The sequence below is a fragment of the Ochotona curzoniae genome, unplaced genomic scaffold (genome assembly GCF_017591425.1).
Source record: "Ochotona curzoniae isolate NIBS_2020 unplaced genomic scaffold, NIBS_Ocur_1.0 contig_293, whole genome shotgun sequence".
NCBI classification, from domain to species: domain Eukaryota; kingdom Metazoa; phylum Chordata; class Mammalia; order Lagomorpha; family Ochotonidae; genus Ochotona; species Ochotona curzoniae.
In genome coordinates this window covers 752,558-769,708 of record NW_024465655.1, presented here as the reverse complement: position 1 = coordinate 769,708, position 17,151 = coordinate 752,558, and the positions used below count along the sequence as shown (strand labels likewise).

The following is a 17,151-nucleotide window of genomic DNA, read 5'->3' as shown; positions in this document are numbered from 1 at the left end:
CAGACAAAGGTAGAAAAGCTAGTGTCTGTACAAGTAGATTTAAAAGTTGGACCGCGAGGCCTGCTTTTCCTCCTAAGGAGGAGGGTTAGACTGCTCAGGCTCCAGGAAGGAAGATGCAGAACATGGAGCTTCCAAATCGCAGGACTGCCACAGTGTCCAGTGTTGCGTGCTTTGCTGCGGGCCTTCTTTGGAATTTTTGCAGCCTTTCATCCTACCTGCGGCTGAGGTCTAGCATCATGGCAGCGCTGGGAAAAGTCTCTATGCTCATATCACCCATTGTACAAATAAATGAGGCTTTTGGTCATTAATCACACACTATATATATAACTCTGGGCCTAGTGTGGTAGTCTAGCAGCTAATGTCCTGGCCTTGCACACACCAGCATCCCATATGGGCGCCAGTTCAAACCCCGGTGGCCCTGCTTCCCATCAAACTCCCTGCTTGTGGCCTGGGAAAGCAGCTGAGCACAGCCCAAAGCCTTGGAACCCTACACCCACAAGGGAGACCCGGAAGAAGCTCCTGGCTCCTGGCTTTGGATTGGCTCAGTTCTGGCTGTTGCAGCCACTGGGGAGTGAATCAGCGGAAGGAGGATTTTCCTCTCTGTCTTTACTCCTCTCTGTATATCTGACTTTCCAATAAAAATAAATTAAAAAAAAAAAAAAACCAGTGCAAGCAGAGATCAGTATTAGTGAATCCTTCTATGTACCCCTGCAGGTGGTCTGCGCTATCTGGTTTGTGCAGTAACCACTTATTTACAAAGCAAACTTATATAAAGGGATCTTAAGTTCTATTAAATAAAATTTGCTTTAAAGGTTTATGACAAGAAGTACTACCGTCTGATCACGTTACACAATCCACTCATCTAAAGGTGCACTGCTGCTAAAACAATGTTCAGCAACGTGACACGTGCATGCGTAGTGTTTTATTCTTTGGTGAATGGTTCAGAGACATCACAGCCAGAGTGAAACACAAACTTTAAAACAGACAGCTTATAACAAGTTATGGCACATGTAATGAGTGCTGGTGCCTCCTGTAAAATCTTGCTCCGGTGAGAGTTGATGGTGCACCCAGCTGGCAGTAGGTGCTCCGCATGGACACTTCACTTTTCTCTTGTCTGCAAAGCCTTCTTGTCGTTAGCCACTTTCTGCTTCTGTTGCATGATCTCAGAGTCCCTACAAGAAGACAGAAGTCTCTTAGTGGAAATGGGAGGACTTGCATTCTACACAGGACCCATTTAGCAGATGACACATGACATTCAAAAGAAAACGAAAATGACATGCCTGATTTCATGCAGGAAGAAAGAATGAAAAAAAAAAACTGAAAAAGCTGTGGCTACCATGGTGGCTCAACATGCTGACCCTCCACCTTCAAGGGCAGGCATCCCATCTGGGCGCCACCTCACTTCTTGTATGCTGCACTTCCCATCCAGTTCCCTACATACAGCCTGGGAAAGCAGCACAGCACGGCCCAAAGCTTCATGTCCCTACACCCATATCAGAGCCCCAGAGGAAGCTTCTGGATCCTGGCTTCAGATCAGCTCAGCTGCAGTCATCGCAAAGTGTTTGGAGAGTGAATGGAAGATCTTAGTCTCTCCTTCTCTTTCTGTAAATCTCCCTTTCCAATAAAAATAAATAAATCTTAAAAAAAAAACACTCAAAATCTTCAAAGGCTGACTTAATTTGGATATCATCCCTATTGTTACCATGATCTTGAGAAAATAACCTGAAAGCCCTTTCAAAATTGAAGCAATATCTATCGCGGCTGTTCAAAGACCTGGCTATGAATATAAATCAAGGTATTTGATATCAGGCAGGTAGAGACAGAAACAATGACAACCATCTGGCTACCAGAGTTAACCTGTCTTGGTTCTCAGATATGCCAGAGCGTGTTATGAACTGGCTCGACCCAGCCTGTCCACACACCTGACTCACGCGTAGGCTGGAGTGTACTGTAACCTGGCCTGGGCTGGGCTGCTCCGAGCTGTGGTCCTTGTGGTCACCTGCAGAGCCTGTGTCCTGACAGAGGAGTTCTCTAAGCTCCTCCATCAGGCCTCCTCCCAGTGGCAGAGCTTGTGTGCACACAGGTGGGGGCTTTGCCCAGACTGACTTAGTCTACCTCCAGTCCTGGCAAGGAACAGTGGCCTCGCCTAATTGGTTTTTACTATTTGGTGTTACAGCCCAGAAGCCAGGGGTTTCTTCCAGGGTTCCCATGTGGATGCAGCGCCCCAAGGCATTGGGCCATCTTTCATTGCTTGTCCCAGGCCATAAGCAGGTAACTGAATGAAGTGTGAATGAAACAGCTGGGACACACACCAGCATCCATTTGGGATCCCGGCACTTAAAGAGGAGAATCAGTCAATTGAGCCACTGTGCAGGACCCTAAAGTATTACATTAATGGTCCTAGGGGGTGCATACTGTGAGGTCACAGTCTGTGCTGTCACTTGGAACATGCAAAGTCCATGCCAGAGGGACAGTTCAGGGCCTGCTACTCCATGTACTAGCCATCTCCCTGCTAGTGCACCTGGGAAACAGCAGATAACAGTTCTAATAACTGAAGTTCCTATCAACCAAGTACATGGGGTTCCTGGTTCCTGACCTCAGCCTGGTCCAGCCATAGCACTTGCAGCTATTTGCAGACCGAATTAAAGGACAGGAGATTATTCTGCGTCTCTCTGCCTGTGTCCCTTTTTTTTTAAATTTTGTGAATTTTTTTTTTTTTTTGGTTTTTGTATTTATGCCTGTGTCACTCTACCTTTTAAAAATAAGATTTATTTATTTTAATTGCAAAGTCAGATATACAGAGAGGAGGAAGAGAGACAGAGAGGAAGATCTTCCATCCAATCATCCACTCCCCAAGTGACCGCAAATGGGCAGTGCTGTGCTGATCCGAAGCCAGGAGCCAGGAACTTCTTCCAGGTCTCCCATGCGGGTGTAGGAGGTCTCCCAAGGCTTTGGGCCATCCTCGACTGCTGTTCCAGGCCATAAGCAGGGAGCTGGATGGGAAGTGGAGCTGCTGGGCTTAGAACCAGCACCCATATGGGATCCTGGCGCATTTAAGGTGAGGACTTTAGCTGCTAGACCACCACGCCGGGCCAATACCTTTCAAATAAATAAAGCAATAAACATTTTTTTGAAAAATTAAGAGCACTAAAAAGGTGGAAATTTCATGCCATATGGTGTTAAAAGGATATAGGAGTTAGGTTGTTTTTTTAATATTGTGGAATTTAAAGATTTGTTTACTTCACCTGAGCATCAGAGATACAGAAGAGAAGGAGAGACAGAGAGAAAACTTTTCCATCCATTGGTCCACTCCCCAAATGGTGACAATGGCCAGAGCTGAGCTGGTCCAAAGCCAGGAGCCAGAGGTCTCCTCTGGGTTTCCAATATAGGTGTATGGTCCCAAGGCTTTGGTCCATCTTCTGCTTTCTCAGGCCACAAGCAAGGATCTGAAGTGGAGCAGCAGGGACACAATCTGATGCCATCATGACAGGTGCTTGACAGTCAGCTAATTGAGCCAATGTATTGGCCCCACTCTAGTTCTTTTTTTTTTTTTTTTTACCCCTGAAAGAAGAGATAAGACGACTCCTAGATATTCTACCTGGTACCCAGAATTAAGGTTTCTCATATGTGCCCATCCCCAAACAGTTTGTGATTCACAAACTGCACTATAGCAAAGCAGCTCACTTTGTTTTGTTTATATTGGAAAGGCAGATTTGCAGAGAGAAAGAAAAGGAGGTTTTTCCATATGTTGGTTCCATCTGGGAGCTGTACTAGAAGTTGCACAGCTGGGACTCAATCCAGCACCCATTTGGGATGCTGACGCCACAGGGTGGAAAATTAACTTGCTAAGCCAAGGCACTGGCCCAGCTGGGCCCCGACTTTACTCTTGGCATTTCTTGCTGAATCACTACATGTCGTATCAACTACAAACATTTGAGGCCAGGTGCTCCATAAACCCCATTTTCAAACGTATATCCAGTAATGGGCGTTTGGCTTAATGGTTAAAATGCTGGTACAGGGGCCAGTATGGTGGCTCATAAGGCCAATCCTCTGCCTTGCAGCACCAACATCCTATATGGGCACTGGCTCTAGACCTGGCTGCTCCATTTTCAACCTGGCTCCCTGCTTGCAGCATCGGAAGGCAATGCAGCATGGCTCAATGCCTTGGGACCCTGCACACACATGCAAGACCTAGACAAGCCTCCTGGCTCCTGATTGGCTAGCTTCACCTGTTGTGGCCATTTGGGAGTGAACCAGCAGATGGAAGAGCTCTCTCCGTCTCTCCTCTCTGTAAATCTGACTTCAAATAAAAAAAAAAATCATTGAAAAATGTCAAGGTCTGGTTAATATACCTGCATCTGATATTGAAGTACCCAGCCTCAACGTTCACCTCTGCTTCCTACCTCCAGGTTCCTGCTAATATAGATGCCAGGAGGGCGTGGGTCATGGCTGAAGTGACTGTGTCCTTTCCACCTCAAGAGAGGGACACGTTCTCAAATGGAAAATATACTGTCAGGATCCACTGGTCAATACCATGCTCATATTGGAATATGAACAAATTTAACAAATTTAAGGCAAAGCTCATTACTTTGATCATAAATATCTTGATTCATATCCCAGCTGCTCCATTTCCCTTCTAGTTCCCTGCTTGTGGCCTGGGAAAGCAGTAGAGGATGACTCAAAGCCTTGGGACACTGCACCCACATGGGAGATCCAGAAGAAGCTCCTGGCTCCAGGCTTTGGATCAGCTTGGCTCCAGGCTTTGGATCAGCTTGGCTCCAGCCATTGCAGCTGCTTGTGGAGTGAACCAGCAGACAGATAATCTTTCTCTCTGTGTCTTCTCTCTGTATTTCTGACTTTCCAATAAAAAATATTAAAAAAAAAATCACTGAATGCGCCCGGTGTTATAGTGTAACGGCTAAAGTCCTCACCTTGAATGCGCTGGGATCCCATATGGGTGCTGGTTCTAAGCCCAGCAGCCCCGTTTCCCATCCAGCTCCCTGCTTGTGGCCTGGAACAGAAGTTTAGCATGGTCCAAAGCCTTGGGACTCTGTACCTATGTGGGAGACCTGGAGGAAGTTCCTGGTTCCTGGCTTCGGATCAACTCAGTTCCAGCCATTGCGGCAGGCTGGGGAGTGAATCATCAGATGGAAGATCTTCCTCTCTGACTTTCTTCCTCTCTGTATATCTGCGTTTTCAATAAAAATAAATAAACCTTTTTTAAAATCTCTGAATCAAAGTATGAAATAAAAACCTTATTATTATTATTTTTTTTTATTTTGTAAGAAATCCAGATTGACAGAGGTAGAGAGGGGAGGGGCAGGGTGGAATATGAGGAAGAGAGAATGAGTGAGATCTTTGATCTGCTGGTTCAATCCCCCAAAATGCCCATGAGAGTTAGAGGTGGCCTGAGCCAGGCTGAAGCCAGGAGCTCAGAGCTCCATCAGTGTGACAGGGACACGAGGAATTGGCTATCACCTACTGCCCATTATGGGGCAGGCACTAGTAGGGAGCTGGACTGGAAGCAGAAAAGACTCAGACTGGCCACCAACAGAGGATGCGGCCCCCATCACTGCTGTAAGCTGCCTGTGCCACAGTGTTGGTACTGATGCTGACTCCTAATGGAAACTGCATTGGAGAACCACCTGTGCAAGGTATAACCTAGGAGACGTAGCATTCTGCTGACCTCAGGGCATTTCATCACACCTGGACACAGACTTGAGGCGTGCCCCAGATGATTCTAGTGCGCGTGGCCAGTGGAACCACTGATGGCCCACACTGAACATGGGCAGCCAATTGTCCAGCTCATCTCCAATATCCACCTGGATGGCAAGATTTTAGAATGAGTTTGAGCTTTGGTCATCTTTTAGAAAATTATTTGATAGAAGGTGGAATAGAAAACAAGAGAGCTCCCATCCGCTGGTTCACTCCTGCTGGGAGCCAGGTCTCCCACAAACACACCAGGGTCCCGCTTACCTGAGCTGACACTGTGCCCACTGCCACCCGGCACTGACCTCAGCAGCAAGCTGGAGTCAGGGGCCTGGGTGGTATTGAACCCAGGCAGCTGGCATCTTAACCCCTCGTCCTGTGTCTAGTTACCTTTTTTCAAAGAGAGTGACTATTTAAGTTTCATTAAGTACATCACTTTGTTTTTAACCTTTTCTGTTTGGTTTTTCATCAAACTATCTCTGTAGCAGCTTTGTAACATTTGTCATATACAGTCTGCCTTCCCTCTCTGAACCAGTCTTCTGGTCTCCAGGCAACAACATACATATACTTGTCACGCAGTGTAATGGGGTAGGCTGTCTGCTTTGGGAACTGGCTCCTAGCTTCCTGGAAATACAAGACAGTGTCTTACAATATCATGCATACCATTATCTTGCCAGATGAAGTTCTAACAGCTGGACTTGGAGAAGCTGCGTGACGTTGTTTAGAGTTGTTTTCACCTGCGAGCCTGGATCCTAACTACCCCACGTGTTTTGGGCAGGCCCAGAACAAAACCCATGTTCATGTCTTGGTTACCCCTTATCGCCCATTTTTCCTGCAATTCACCAAGTGTTTGAACAAATGCTGGTCATCTTCGAAGGCCTGGCTGTCACTACAGAATGCCATTCATGCCACTCACCTCTGCTTTCTTTGAGAAGTAGTTAAGCTGTCCTCTTTTCGTTTCCCCTTGCAAATCTCCTGGGATTTCTTCATGTTTTTTTGGCGGGCAAGTTCCCGTTGATTTCCACCTGCAAAGGCAAACAGTCATGGCTCTTTCTCTCATGTCCCAAAGTGATTCTACCAAAAAGTTCTGATAAAAAAAAAAAAAGCGTGTGAACTTTGCTTTGCTTTTTGAGTCAAGAACTGCAATTGATCAGATCAGGAGGTAGGTAGCTTAAAGGTTTAACAGTAATATCAAGCCAAAGCTACCCTGGACAACTGGCATTTGGGATACTGTTGGGGCCAGTATCCCAAAGTCAGTTTTGGCTTATGGCTGGCATGGGGTAGAAAGACAAAGGTCAGAAATACAGAGACCACGGCTTACACAAGTTCAGCCCATCACAGCTTTACTGTTAAAAGCCAGCAAGGGCAGACCTTATTAAAACATTATTAATCTTCAAGGCCCTGTAACCAAAGACGACTCAGCAGGAGCTCCTGGTCCGGATCCTCGCTGGGGCCGTGCAAACGACCACCCGAGGAGGATGGGAGCCACGTGCGTCCCTGTCACTCCACTGCCGGTAGCGAGGAGTCCTCGCCCCGCCTCCCTGCTATGCTCCCTGGTCGGACGCCTCGCCCAGCGCTCCGCAGACTCACGGGCCATGCCGAACGGAGCCTGCAAGGGAGCGACTCAGCGCCAGTCGCCACCGGCCTCCCTGGAAGGCGACACCCGCGCGGGCATTTGGCCGGGGGCCCCTGCCAACCGTCTCGGCGCGCTCCAAGGGCCGCTGCGCGTGCGCGCGAGGGCAGGTGCTGGCCGCGAGCACCGAGTGGCCGCGCTGCTCTGCTTGCAGGGTGCATTCCGCGCGATGCAAAGCTAGGCGCGTGTGCACCAGCCGTTCAGCGGCATCAAACTTCTTATCGAAGAATGTTAGCTTTCATTCAGACGCAGGAAGGAGGCTGCCTTTGAACACCTGTAAGAATGCTCCAGCGGTTTCTTTGGTTCTGTTATTGAGAAGCAGAGTGGGGGCCTGCTGTCTTGTGGAGCAACAAGTGAAGTCTCTTTCTGCGATGACATCAGCATCCTATGTGATACTGGTGTGTGTCCTGGCTGTCCACTTACTGATACAACTTTCTGTTGGGAAGCAGTCCAAGTGCTTGGCCTCCTGGCACCCACGTGGGAGACCCAGAAGAAGCTCCTACCTCCTTGTGGTCTCCGGTCTTGGTCTTTGACTTTCAAATAAAAATGAATAATAGTAAAAGATGGTGTGGACACCCTAAAATTGCAAAGTGGGTTTTTTTTTTGCTCTTAACTTTATTTTCGAGAAAGCATCCACTGTTGCGCTCGCCAAGTTAGAAACGGAGGCCCTGTATCTCCCATGGGGTGGCAGGAACCCAGTGACTCGAGCTGTCATTTCTGCCCCTTCACATGTCTGTACTGCAGGAAGCTGGAGGCAGGACCCAGGGCAGCCTGTGAAACCCCCAGCGACTCTGATATAGGATGTGGGTGTCTTAAACCCGCAAACATGGCTCTCAGGACAAATGCCCGCTTACTTTTTTCCAAACTCTTTGTTTTGGAGGATTTCAACTAGCTGCAGAAGTATGGAAGGTTCTGTAGTGTACTTCCAAGTGCGCATGGCCAGACTTCAGCGTTTCCACATGCACAAGTCTGTCATTAAACTACCTACTTCAGAAGAGGTGGGAAGCAGAGTGAGGGCTCTGCAATTAGAACGTCAGCTTTGAAAGCTTAGCTCTACCAGTCAGCGGTTATGTCACCTTGGGTAGATGATTTCATTGCACTGGAGCCTCCTCAAGCTCTAAAAGCAGCAGGTCATTGCACTTCACACATTGGCAGTGTGTAACGTACCAAAGTGCCCATCTCACAATGACAGCCAGCCACCCTGGCTGTTATTACTCATTCACGCCGCTCCTCCTCTCCACTTGGCAAACCTCCTCTTGGGCAGGGAGAGGGGCTGCACTTTGAGATAGCTGCTCATACAGGGGAAAGCAAGGTGAGTGTGATAACATTATTTCTGTATTCTCCTCGGTTTATAGTCTTGAGTTATTTACAGTTGAAAGGTTTTTTAGATGTAGGGGTACACATGACAGGTACAATACATTGGATGTATTACTAAGGAAAAATAGAGATAAAAAAGAATATCAGATGCTGCATAACTTGAGTGTGTGAACAAACACATTATGGCTTCACAATCAATCATAAAAGTTAGATCTCATTTCCACCCCTTTCCTGGTAGGCAGTTAAATTCTCCTCATTAATGACTGCCCGACTGCGAGGTTGTGGGTATGTCCTGGACTTTGCAGTGCAAAGGCCTTATTCATCTGTAGTTTGTTTCAAAAGTCTGTTCAGAGGTGCCTGGGCCTGGCAGTCAGGATTCCCCAGGAAGCTCAGTTGCATTCTTCCGCAAGTTCTCGGGCTTCTTTCCACGCCTCTGGAGTCTGTCGCGTTGCTAGGAATCCAGCCCTCGGAGCGGCCCCTTTTTCGGAGGAACAGCTGCTTCAGCGCAGTCTGGCCCCGCTGCTCTCAGAGCCACTGCCCTTGTCTCCTCCCTTGGAATGGAAGAAAAGGTTCACCGCCCAATGCTTCTGACCTCTTGTTACAAATGTAACAGGATGTTCCGGCAGAATTCTCTTTGCTTCCAAGGAGAGGGCCAGGGCTTTTTTTTTCCAACGTATGGGGGGAAATTGCATCACCATTTCTGTGGTCCTGTCGGCGGGACAGGGATAAGCTCATCTCTCTTCTCTAGCTGTTTTTCCTAACAAATACTTTTACGGCAATGTATCACATTCTTCAGTTATTGTTTATTTACTTGCTGTATGCTCGCCTCTTCTAGCCAGAAAGTTCCATTCAGCTTTTTCCTGCAACCTCCCAGGGCAGGTGAATACTCGACTTAATGAAGGCTTGTGGGAGGGTAATACATTAATATTAAATAAAAAACACACAAGGGCAGACGTTGAAGGATGTTTCTCCGAAACCCAGTTTCTCTCCCGTGCGGTAACCTTTACCAGTTCCTTCACAGCAGCGATGCTCATGTATGTTTTTCCTCCATTGGAAGTTCTGATCCCTGATGCATACTGGTGAGCGGGCGATTAAATTGCTTTTCAGGGGCCTCTAAAAACCAGCATCCATCTGAGGGGCAGGCGGCCTCCTTTCCCTCTTTTCAAAAACTCCTCAGGACGCGTTCGAGAAGGCGGTAAGGCGCAGTGAAAGCTTCTCCATTTCCCGCTCACCCGCCTTCCAGGCCGAGGCGCTTGGCAGTTGCCATGACTCCCGGCGCCCAGCGCCTGACGCTCTCCGCGGCGCGGACTGATGACGCAGCGGTTCCGTCGCCCTCTGAAGGTGGGGGAGCCGGGGAGGAGGGAGGTAGCTTGTTGCGGCAGGGTCATGAAGAAGAGGCGGCGGTGGGCGAACGGCGGCGGTGGCGGGGGCGCGCAGCGGCGGTAGCTGCCTGCTCGGGGAGGGGAGAGTCGTTCCTAACCCGTTGGCGTCGGGGCCGGGGCCGGGGCTCGGGGCCTCCTCCCCGGGCCCCCGGGCTCCGCCATGATCCGCAGGGCACGCCTTAGCGTGAAGCCGAATGTCAGGCCGGGTGTCGGTGCCAGGGCCGCCGGCGCCGCCGTCCTTCCTCGTGGACGGGAGCCCCGCAGGCCGCCGGAGCCCGCTGAGCCCCCCGAAGTCCCCGAGCCCCCCGAGGCGCCCGCCGCCGAGCCCCCGGAGAAGGCGCCCGAGCGCAGGTAGGCTCGTTGGGGAGGGAGCCCTTGGGTCTGCCCCGAGACCCCAGTCCCCGGCCCGCGACCCCACGTCGCCCACCCGAGACCCCCCGTCCCCGGCCCACGACCCCACGTCGCCCACCCGCGACCCCACGTCGCCCACCCGAGACTCCACGTCGCCCACCCGAGACCCCAGTCCCCGGCCCGCGACCCCACGTCGCCCACCCGAGACCCCCCGTCCCCGGCCCACGACCCCACGTCGCCCACCCGAGACTCCACGTCGCCCACCCGAGACCCCAGTCCCCGGCCCGCGACCCCACGTCGCCCACCCGAGACCCCCCGTCCCCGGCCCGCGACCCCACGTCGCCCACCCGAGACCCCCGTCCCCGCCTCGAGACCCCACGTCGCCCACCCGAGACCCCCGTCCCCGCCTCGTGACCCCACGTCGCCCACCCGAGACCCCACATCCCCCGCCCGCGGCCCCATATCGCCCGCCCCGCCGTCGGGGACGGGAGCAGGGGAGCACGCTGAGCCGGCCGCTGGAGGCTGCAAGCAAGCTCGAACAGCGAGGCTGTGGTCTGGGGTGCAAACCCGCGCCTTCCCCTGGCTCTGGGCGAGATGCCGGTGTGATGCTCCTGGTATATCCGCTGGAGAAATTAACCTAGTTTAAAATTTTTTTTTTCTGCTGAACATTGCTGGGAAGATCTATATATTTCAAATATTATTTTATACGGAGAATCATTGTACAGGTTCAAATAAGAACAGAGGACATGGCAGAATGGTTGCTGATAAAGTTTTTTTTTTTTTGAGTAACAGACTTGTCAGTGTGAAGGTCAGTATCTATAGGATGTTCTCATTGGAGGAAGCCACGAAACACACTTCTGAATCACAGTGTGGTGGTACAAACTTTGTGGATGTTGAGAAAGACATCAGCATTTCCTGTTATGCAGAGATACTGTTACTGCTTCCGGGGGTTAGGCTGATATATCAGCAGTGTCTCTCCCATGCTTGTGATCCTCAAGTTTCCTTTTGGTTTTGTTAATACTTATTTACTTTCATTGGAAAGGCAGATTTACAGAAAGAAGGAGAGACACAGATCTTTCATCCACTGATTGACTCCCTAAGTGGCTGCAACAGCCAGAGCTGAGCCGATCCAAAGCCAGAAGCCAGGAGCTTCTTCTGGGTCTCCCATGTGTGTGGGTGCAGGGTCCCAAGGCTTTGGGCCATCCTTGACTGCTTTCCCAGGCCACTGGCAGGGAGCTGGAAGGGAAATGGAGCAGCTGAGGCGTGAACCAGCACCCATATGGGATCCCAGTGCATGCAAGGGGAGGATTTAGCCACTAGGTTACTGTATCAGGCCAGATCCCAAAGTTTCTTATGTGAACCTGTTTCAAAATTTCTGCCCTAAAAAGGAGATACCAGTATCACTTTTTCTTTGAGATTTATTCATCTGAATGGCAGAGTTACAGAGAGAAAGATCTTCCATCCTCTGGTTCATTCCTCAAATGGCCATGAGGATTAGGGCTGGGCCAGCTGGAAGTGGGGGTGGGGTGGGGTGTGAGGGTGGGGGGCCGGGGGGAGTCAGGAGTTTCTTCCTGGTCTCCCATGTGGGTAGCACTTCAGTGCGTTTCCCAGGAGTGGATGGATCAGCCCAGCTGGAACCAGCATCCCTATGGGTCACTAACATTGCAGGCTGTGGGTTTACCCCTCTATGTTCGAAGCCCAGCCCCCATTAGTCACTGTTAATAAAATTCTCAGATTTTGCCAACTTTGCGTGATTGTGTAATTGATGAGGAATAAATGACTTTAAATCTGCAGGCTGGAGACATTAGTGCGTTAGCATTGATCTTTTTTTTAAATCTGACTTTGAGAGGATACTTCTTTTTTTTAAAAGATTTACTTATTTTATTGTTAAAGTCAGATATATACAGAGAGAAGGAGAGACAGAGAGAAATACCTTCCATCCAATGATTCACTCCCCAGCGACTTCAGCAGCACGTGCTGTGCAAATCTGGAGCCAGAAGCCAGGGATTTCTTCTGGGTCTCCCATGTGGGTGCAGGGTCCCAAGGCTTTGGGCCATCCTCCACTGCTTTTCCAGGATGGGAAGCAGAGCAGCCGGGATTAGAACTGGCGCCCATATGGGATCTTCGCATGTGCAAAGCGAGGACTTTAGCCACCAGGCTAACGTGCTGGGCCCACCTCTAATTTTTTTTAACTTTTTCCAATTTTTTAAATTGTATTTTTGACAATCTTTACATAGTTAATTAGGGTAAAAGGTTCAAGGGTTACAGGAAAGTGGGTAAGACTATTATTTTCACATTGTATTTTTCCTGTATCTGAGGTAAAGGGAGAAGCCCCACCCAGTCTTCCACCCACCCCAGGTCCCTGATTTGAGGCATGTTCCAAGGGTCTTGCTCATGTGGTTTTGATAGCTCAACAGTTATGAATTGCTGCCAGTCTCGCCATTCCAAGCACTATGAGGTCTTTGAAGAATCCACTGATTGACATAGTCCATCACAGAGTCTCTGCCCAGTTTTTCACTGCCAACATATGGCTGAGGTGGTTGATTGACTTGTTCTGTCCTCTGTCTTTTCATGGTTAGGGTTCTGAGTCCAGCAGTTTGATTGGGGAGATTCCCAAAGAAACTTTGTCTGAGGTGTTCCTGGACCAGATTCTTGTATGTACTAGCAAGTACAGGGCCCAGCTCAGTCCATCACCCCAATCAGCTGATGGTTGCAATTGCTGGGTTGGTTCTGTTTCCATCCATGTCTTCCACTGGAACCAATGGGTGTTGCAGTCCACCATGGTTCTGCCCAGCACACACTCAGCCCTCACATAAACCAGTGGGAGCTGCAGCCTAGTCAGAGCGACCCACAAAAACCCCCACCATGCCCACCCCCTACCCTGGTTTGCCAGTATGTGCATCAGACTAGTCCAGGCTGTCCCACATCTCATTCGGCTCTCGTACATGTCAATGGGTAATGAAGCCTAGTTCAACCCAACCAGCCCGACTATCCAACCCACACAGATGTTGTTGGGTGTCTTTCTGTCTAGCTACCCCAGTCCCTGTCCTGGTTTTCGTGCCCTCCAGTGGGAGTGGTAACCCAAAGGGGAGGAGTGACCTCTAATATTTTTAAAGTTTTCAGTTCATTGTATGTGTGGAGTACATTGTGTTAATACACACATCCACACATATATAATATGTAATGATGGGTAGATTGGGGTGCATGTTGCATCCATCACCTCAGACGATTTTCATCTCTGCATTGGATGCTGTCGGTCTCTGCTATTTTGAAAAATGTAGCTAATTGCTGTCAATCAAGTTTGTAGAACATTAGAAGTTTCTCCTATCTGAGTTCATTCCTGTTCTCTTTTCTTGATTTAATTTTAGGCCGTTGTAATCTATATCTTATATGTGGAGTGACTTAGTACTTGCTTGGAGTGAAGGGTTGCCTCTGAGGATGCATGAGTTGCACCTGTTGAAAGATACATTTGATCTGCTTGGTTGATGTAGAGAAATGGATAACTCCAGTTGCTCTCACGCAGATGTTTCAGAGGCTTTGAATTTCATGTATTTGATTTGACCGATTTTATGTTGATAGTGTTTTCAGACCAGTTTATTGAAAAGTCATTGTGATTTGTAAACTCGATTTAAAGAGCAAAGTGTTACCTAGTAATTCAGATTAGAGTAATTAAGCCTTGTTCTGTAACTTTGATGTTTTGTGTTTGTAGTCGTGAGGGAGCTGTGCATACAGTTGCATTTTGGGGGATTTGAAGGTTATTTGAGGGGCCAATGTTGTGGTTAAGCAGGCTGAACCTCCAGCTGTGGCAGCAGCATCTCTTATAGCTACTGGTTCATGTCCCAGCTGCTCCACTTTTTTTTTTTTTTTGTAATAATTGCATTGAATTATGTGTCACAGTTTTATAGGTATCAGCTGCTCCACTTCTGATCCAGCCCTCTGCTCCTGGCCTGGGAAACCAATGGAGGATGGTTCAGGTCCTTGGGACTACACTATTTTGGGAAACCCTAAAGGATCTCCTGGCTTGAGATCAGCTCAGTTGGAAGACTTCGTCTGTCTTTCCTTTTCTCTGTATAGAGATCTGCCTTTCAAATTAGTATATCTATTTTTTTAAAAGTTTATTTATTTGGACCCAGGACGGTAGCCTAGTGACTAAAGTCCTCCCCTTGCATGCACTGGGATCCCATAAGGGCGCTGGTTTGTTTCCTCGTGGCCCCGCTTCTCTTCCAGCTTCCTGCATGTGGGCTGGGAAAGCAGTCGAGGATGGCCCAAGGCCTTGGGACCCTGTGCTCATGTGGGAGACCTGGAAGAAGCTCCTGGTTCCTGGCTTTGGATCGGATCGGCTCGGCTCTAGCTGTTGTGGTTGCTTGGGGAGTGAGACAGCGGACAGATCTTCCTCTCTGTGTTTCCTCCTTTCTGTATATCTGACTTTCTAATAAAGATCAATACATCTTAAAAAAAAATTATTTCTTTGGAAGGTGGTTCGAGAGTGAGGGGAAGGGAGAGACAGAGATCTTGCACCTGCTGTTTCACTCCCCAAAGTCCAAAGTTGGCAGGGTTGGATCAGCGCAGAGTTTGGACAGAGGTTTATTCTGGGCCTCCTGTTGGTGCAAAGGCTCAAGTGCTTGGGCCATGCGCTGCTGCTCTCCCAGGTGCATTGTCAGAGAGCTGCATCGGTGGTGGAGCAACCCGGATTCTAGCTGACACTGGGTGTGGGGTGCTGGGATCCCAGAGCACCAGCCCTTCGTACTAGAGTGTTAAAACCAGCACATAGGAAAGAAGATCCATGGTGTCTTCTGTTTTTTTCCTTTTTCCATTTCAACAGTGATGAAAAGATTGATGGTGGGAATGATGTTGAAGAATCCAGTCAACCTCCTCCCGTTCCGCAGAGAAGAAAGCGAGTGTCAGGCACGTCTAGTGTCCTTAAGGCAGATGTGACTGTTCCTTCAGAATGTCCTCCTGTGTCCACCGCTAGTGAGGATGCTGCACAGCCAAAGCCCGTTCCAGCAAAGGAGAAGGCGCCATGCTCAGACCGCTACCGGATATACAAAGCCCAGAAGCTGAGGGAGATGTTAAAAGAAGAGCTGCGCAAAGAGAAGGTGAAGGTGAAGGGCTGCTGGCCTCTGGGCACTGCTGTCTGTCTGTGGGCAGGTGTCCTCGGCGAGAAAATAAGCCGCCTTAGCATTCTACTGGGCAATAAAGCCAAATAAGTTTAGTTCTGTTTTTTTTTTTTAAGCATTTAAAAAAAAAACTTTATTTTTTTATTAGAAACACAGCTTTTACATAGAGAAAGAGACAGAAAGTTCTTTCATTCACTGGTTTACTCTCCACGTAGCTACAGTGGCTGGAGTTGGGTCCATCTGAAGCCAGGAGCCAGGAGCTTTCTCTGGATCTCCCCTTGTGGGTGTTGGGTCCCATCCTTAGCCGCTTTCCCAGGCCATAAGCACGGAGGTAGATGGGAAATAGAGCAGACAGGACATGAGCCGGTATCTGCTTGCGATGCCCGCTTGCAGGTGGTGTATTAGCCAATGAGCCATTGAACTAGCCCCACATTCCTTAAGTGAATAAAATATTTCATTTTGTTGCTAAAATGATTGAAGAAGTCATAATCTTACATTTTTGGATAGTAATTTTTAAATATTGTATGTGTATTATTTTTATGGTTTAGTTTTGTAGAATCAGGGAGCCGGAGAAAGGTCTCCTGGGTGTTATTTTTAAGTATTCCCTAAAGGCCTGCACTGTAGGACTGGGCCACGCTGCAGCCAGGAGCCTGGGACTGGACGCCGGTCCGAGCCATCATTTGGTTCCTGAGTGGATGTGGTTTAGCAAGAAGCTAAACTGCAAACAAATGATCTGGGACATGAACCAGGCACGCTGGGGAGGATGGGAGATGGGGGAAGTCTTGCGTCTGCATGGTCACCCTGCAGGCGGCTGCAGTGGCTGTGCCTGGGGCAGGAATTCCTTCTAGCTGTTCCATTAGGGCGACAGGGACAAAGTGCTCGGCAGACTTGCGCTGCTTCCCAGGCATATCCTCTGGGAGCTGGCAGCTTCACTGGCTGAGCTGAACACCAGCGTCCTAGTGTTTTCTAATCTGACGTGGGAAATTACAAATGAGAAGAATTTGTGGTGTGCCTATAATGAAATCCATTTTCTTGTGGGTCATGAAGGTATGTTTATTTCTCCCTCTCATCTAGGAGTTGGATACGGATTGGAAGTGCAGACTTATCCCTGACTGGCTACGTGATGTGGCCAGTTTCCTTTCTGTGTTTAATTCCTCATCTGTCGAGTAGGGCTGATATTACTGAAGATTAAATGAATTAATAGGTGTGAACCACATTTGGACTAGTTTATGATAAATACAGAATATCCAACAAATGGCAGCTTTTTTTTTTAAAGATTTATTTGAAAGACAGAGTTAAATATATATAGAGAGATACAGAGATCTGCCATCCCTTGGCTCTTTCCCCAAATGGGCACGGTGGTGCAGCTGAGCTGCTCTGTGACCAGGAGCCGGGGCCTTCCTCGGGCTGCTGTACGGGTGTGGGGGCACAAGGACTTGGGTGTAGTCTGCTTTCTGGAGTCATAAGCAGAGAGCTGGAGCAAAGTGGAGCAACGGGGACTAGATCTGACATGTCATTTTTAGTTTTAGTTTTTTTTTTTTTTAAGATTTATTTTTATTGGAAAGAAAATACAGAGAGAAGGACTTATAAAGGGAGAAATCTTCCTTCCTTTGGTTCTCCAAGTGGCTGCACCACCTGAGCT

At 48.9% G+C, this 17,151-nt stretch overlaps 2 protein-coding genes across 2 annotated transcripts in view; one reads left to right on the top strand and one right to left on the bottom strand.

Moving 5' to 3' along the window:
- Positions 1–907: 907 nt before the first annotated feature.
- LOC121155622 (small EDRK-rich factor 1) lies at positions 908–7,422 on the bottom strand. Its single transcript, XM_040979054.1, has 3 exons — positions 7,300–7,422; positions 6,626–6,734; positions 908–1,172 (listed from the first exon to the last, which is right to left on the bottom strand). The coding sequence occupies exons 1-3, from the start codon at positions 7,304–7,306 to the stop codon at positions 1,100–1,102; spliced, it is 189 nt and encodes a 62-aa protein (XP_040834988.1). The 5' UTR covers positions 7,307–7,422; the 3' UTR covers positions 908–1,099.
- Positions 7,423–10,103: 2,681 nt separating this feature from the next.
- Positions 10,104–17,151, top strand: part of BDP1 (B double prime 1, subunit of RNA polymerase III transcription initiation factor IIIB) — a 72,404-nt gene continuing 65,356 nt past the window's right edge. Inside the window, exons 1-2 of the mRNA XM_040979078.1 lie at positions 10,104–10,392; positions 15,215–15,488. Coding sequence (XP_040835012.1) covers positions 10,202–10,392; positions 15,215–15,488 — 465 coding nt within the window. The 5' untranslated portion in view covers positions 10,104–10,201. The remainder of the gene's footprint in view (positions 10,393–15,214; positions 15,489–17,151) is intronic.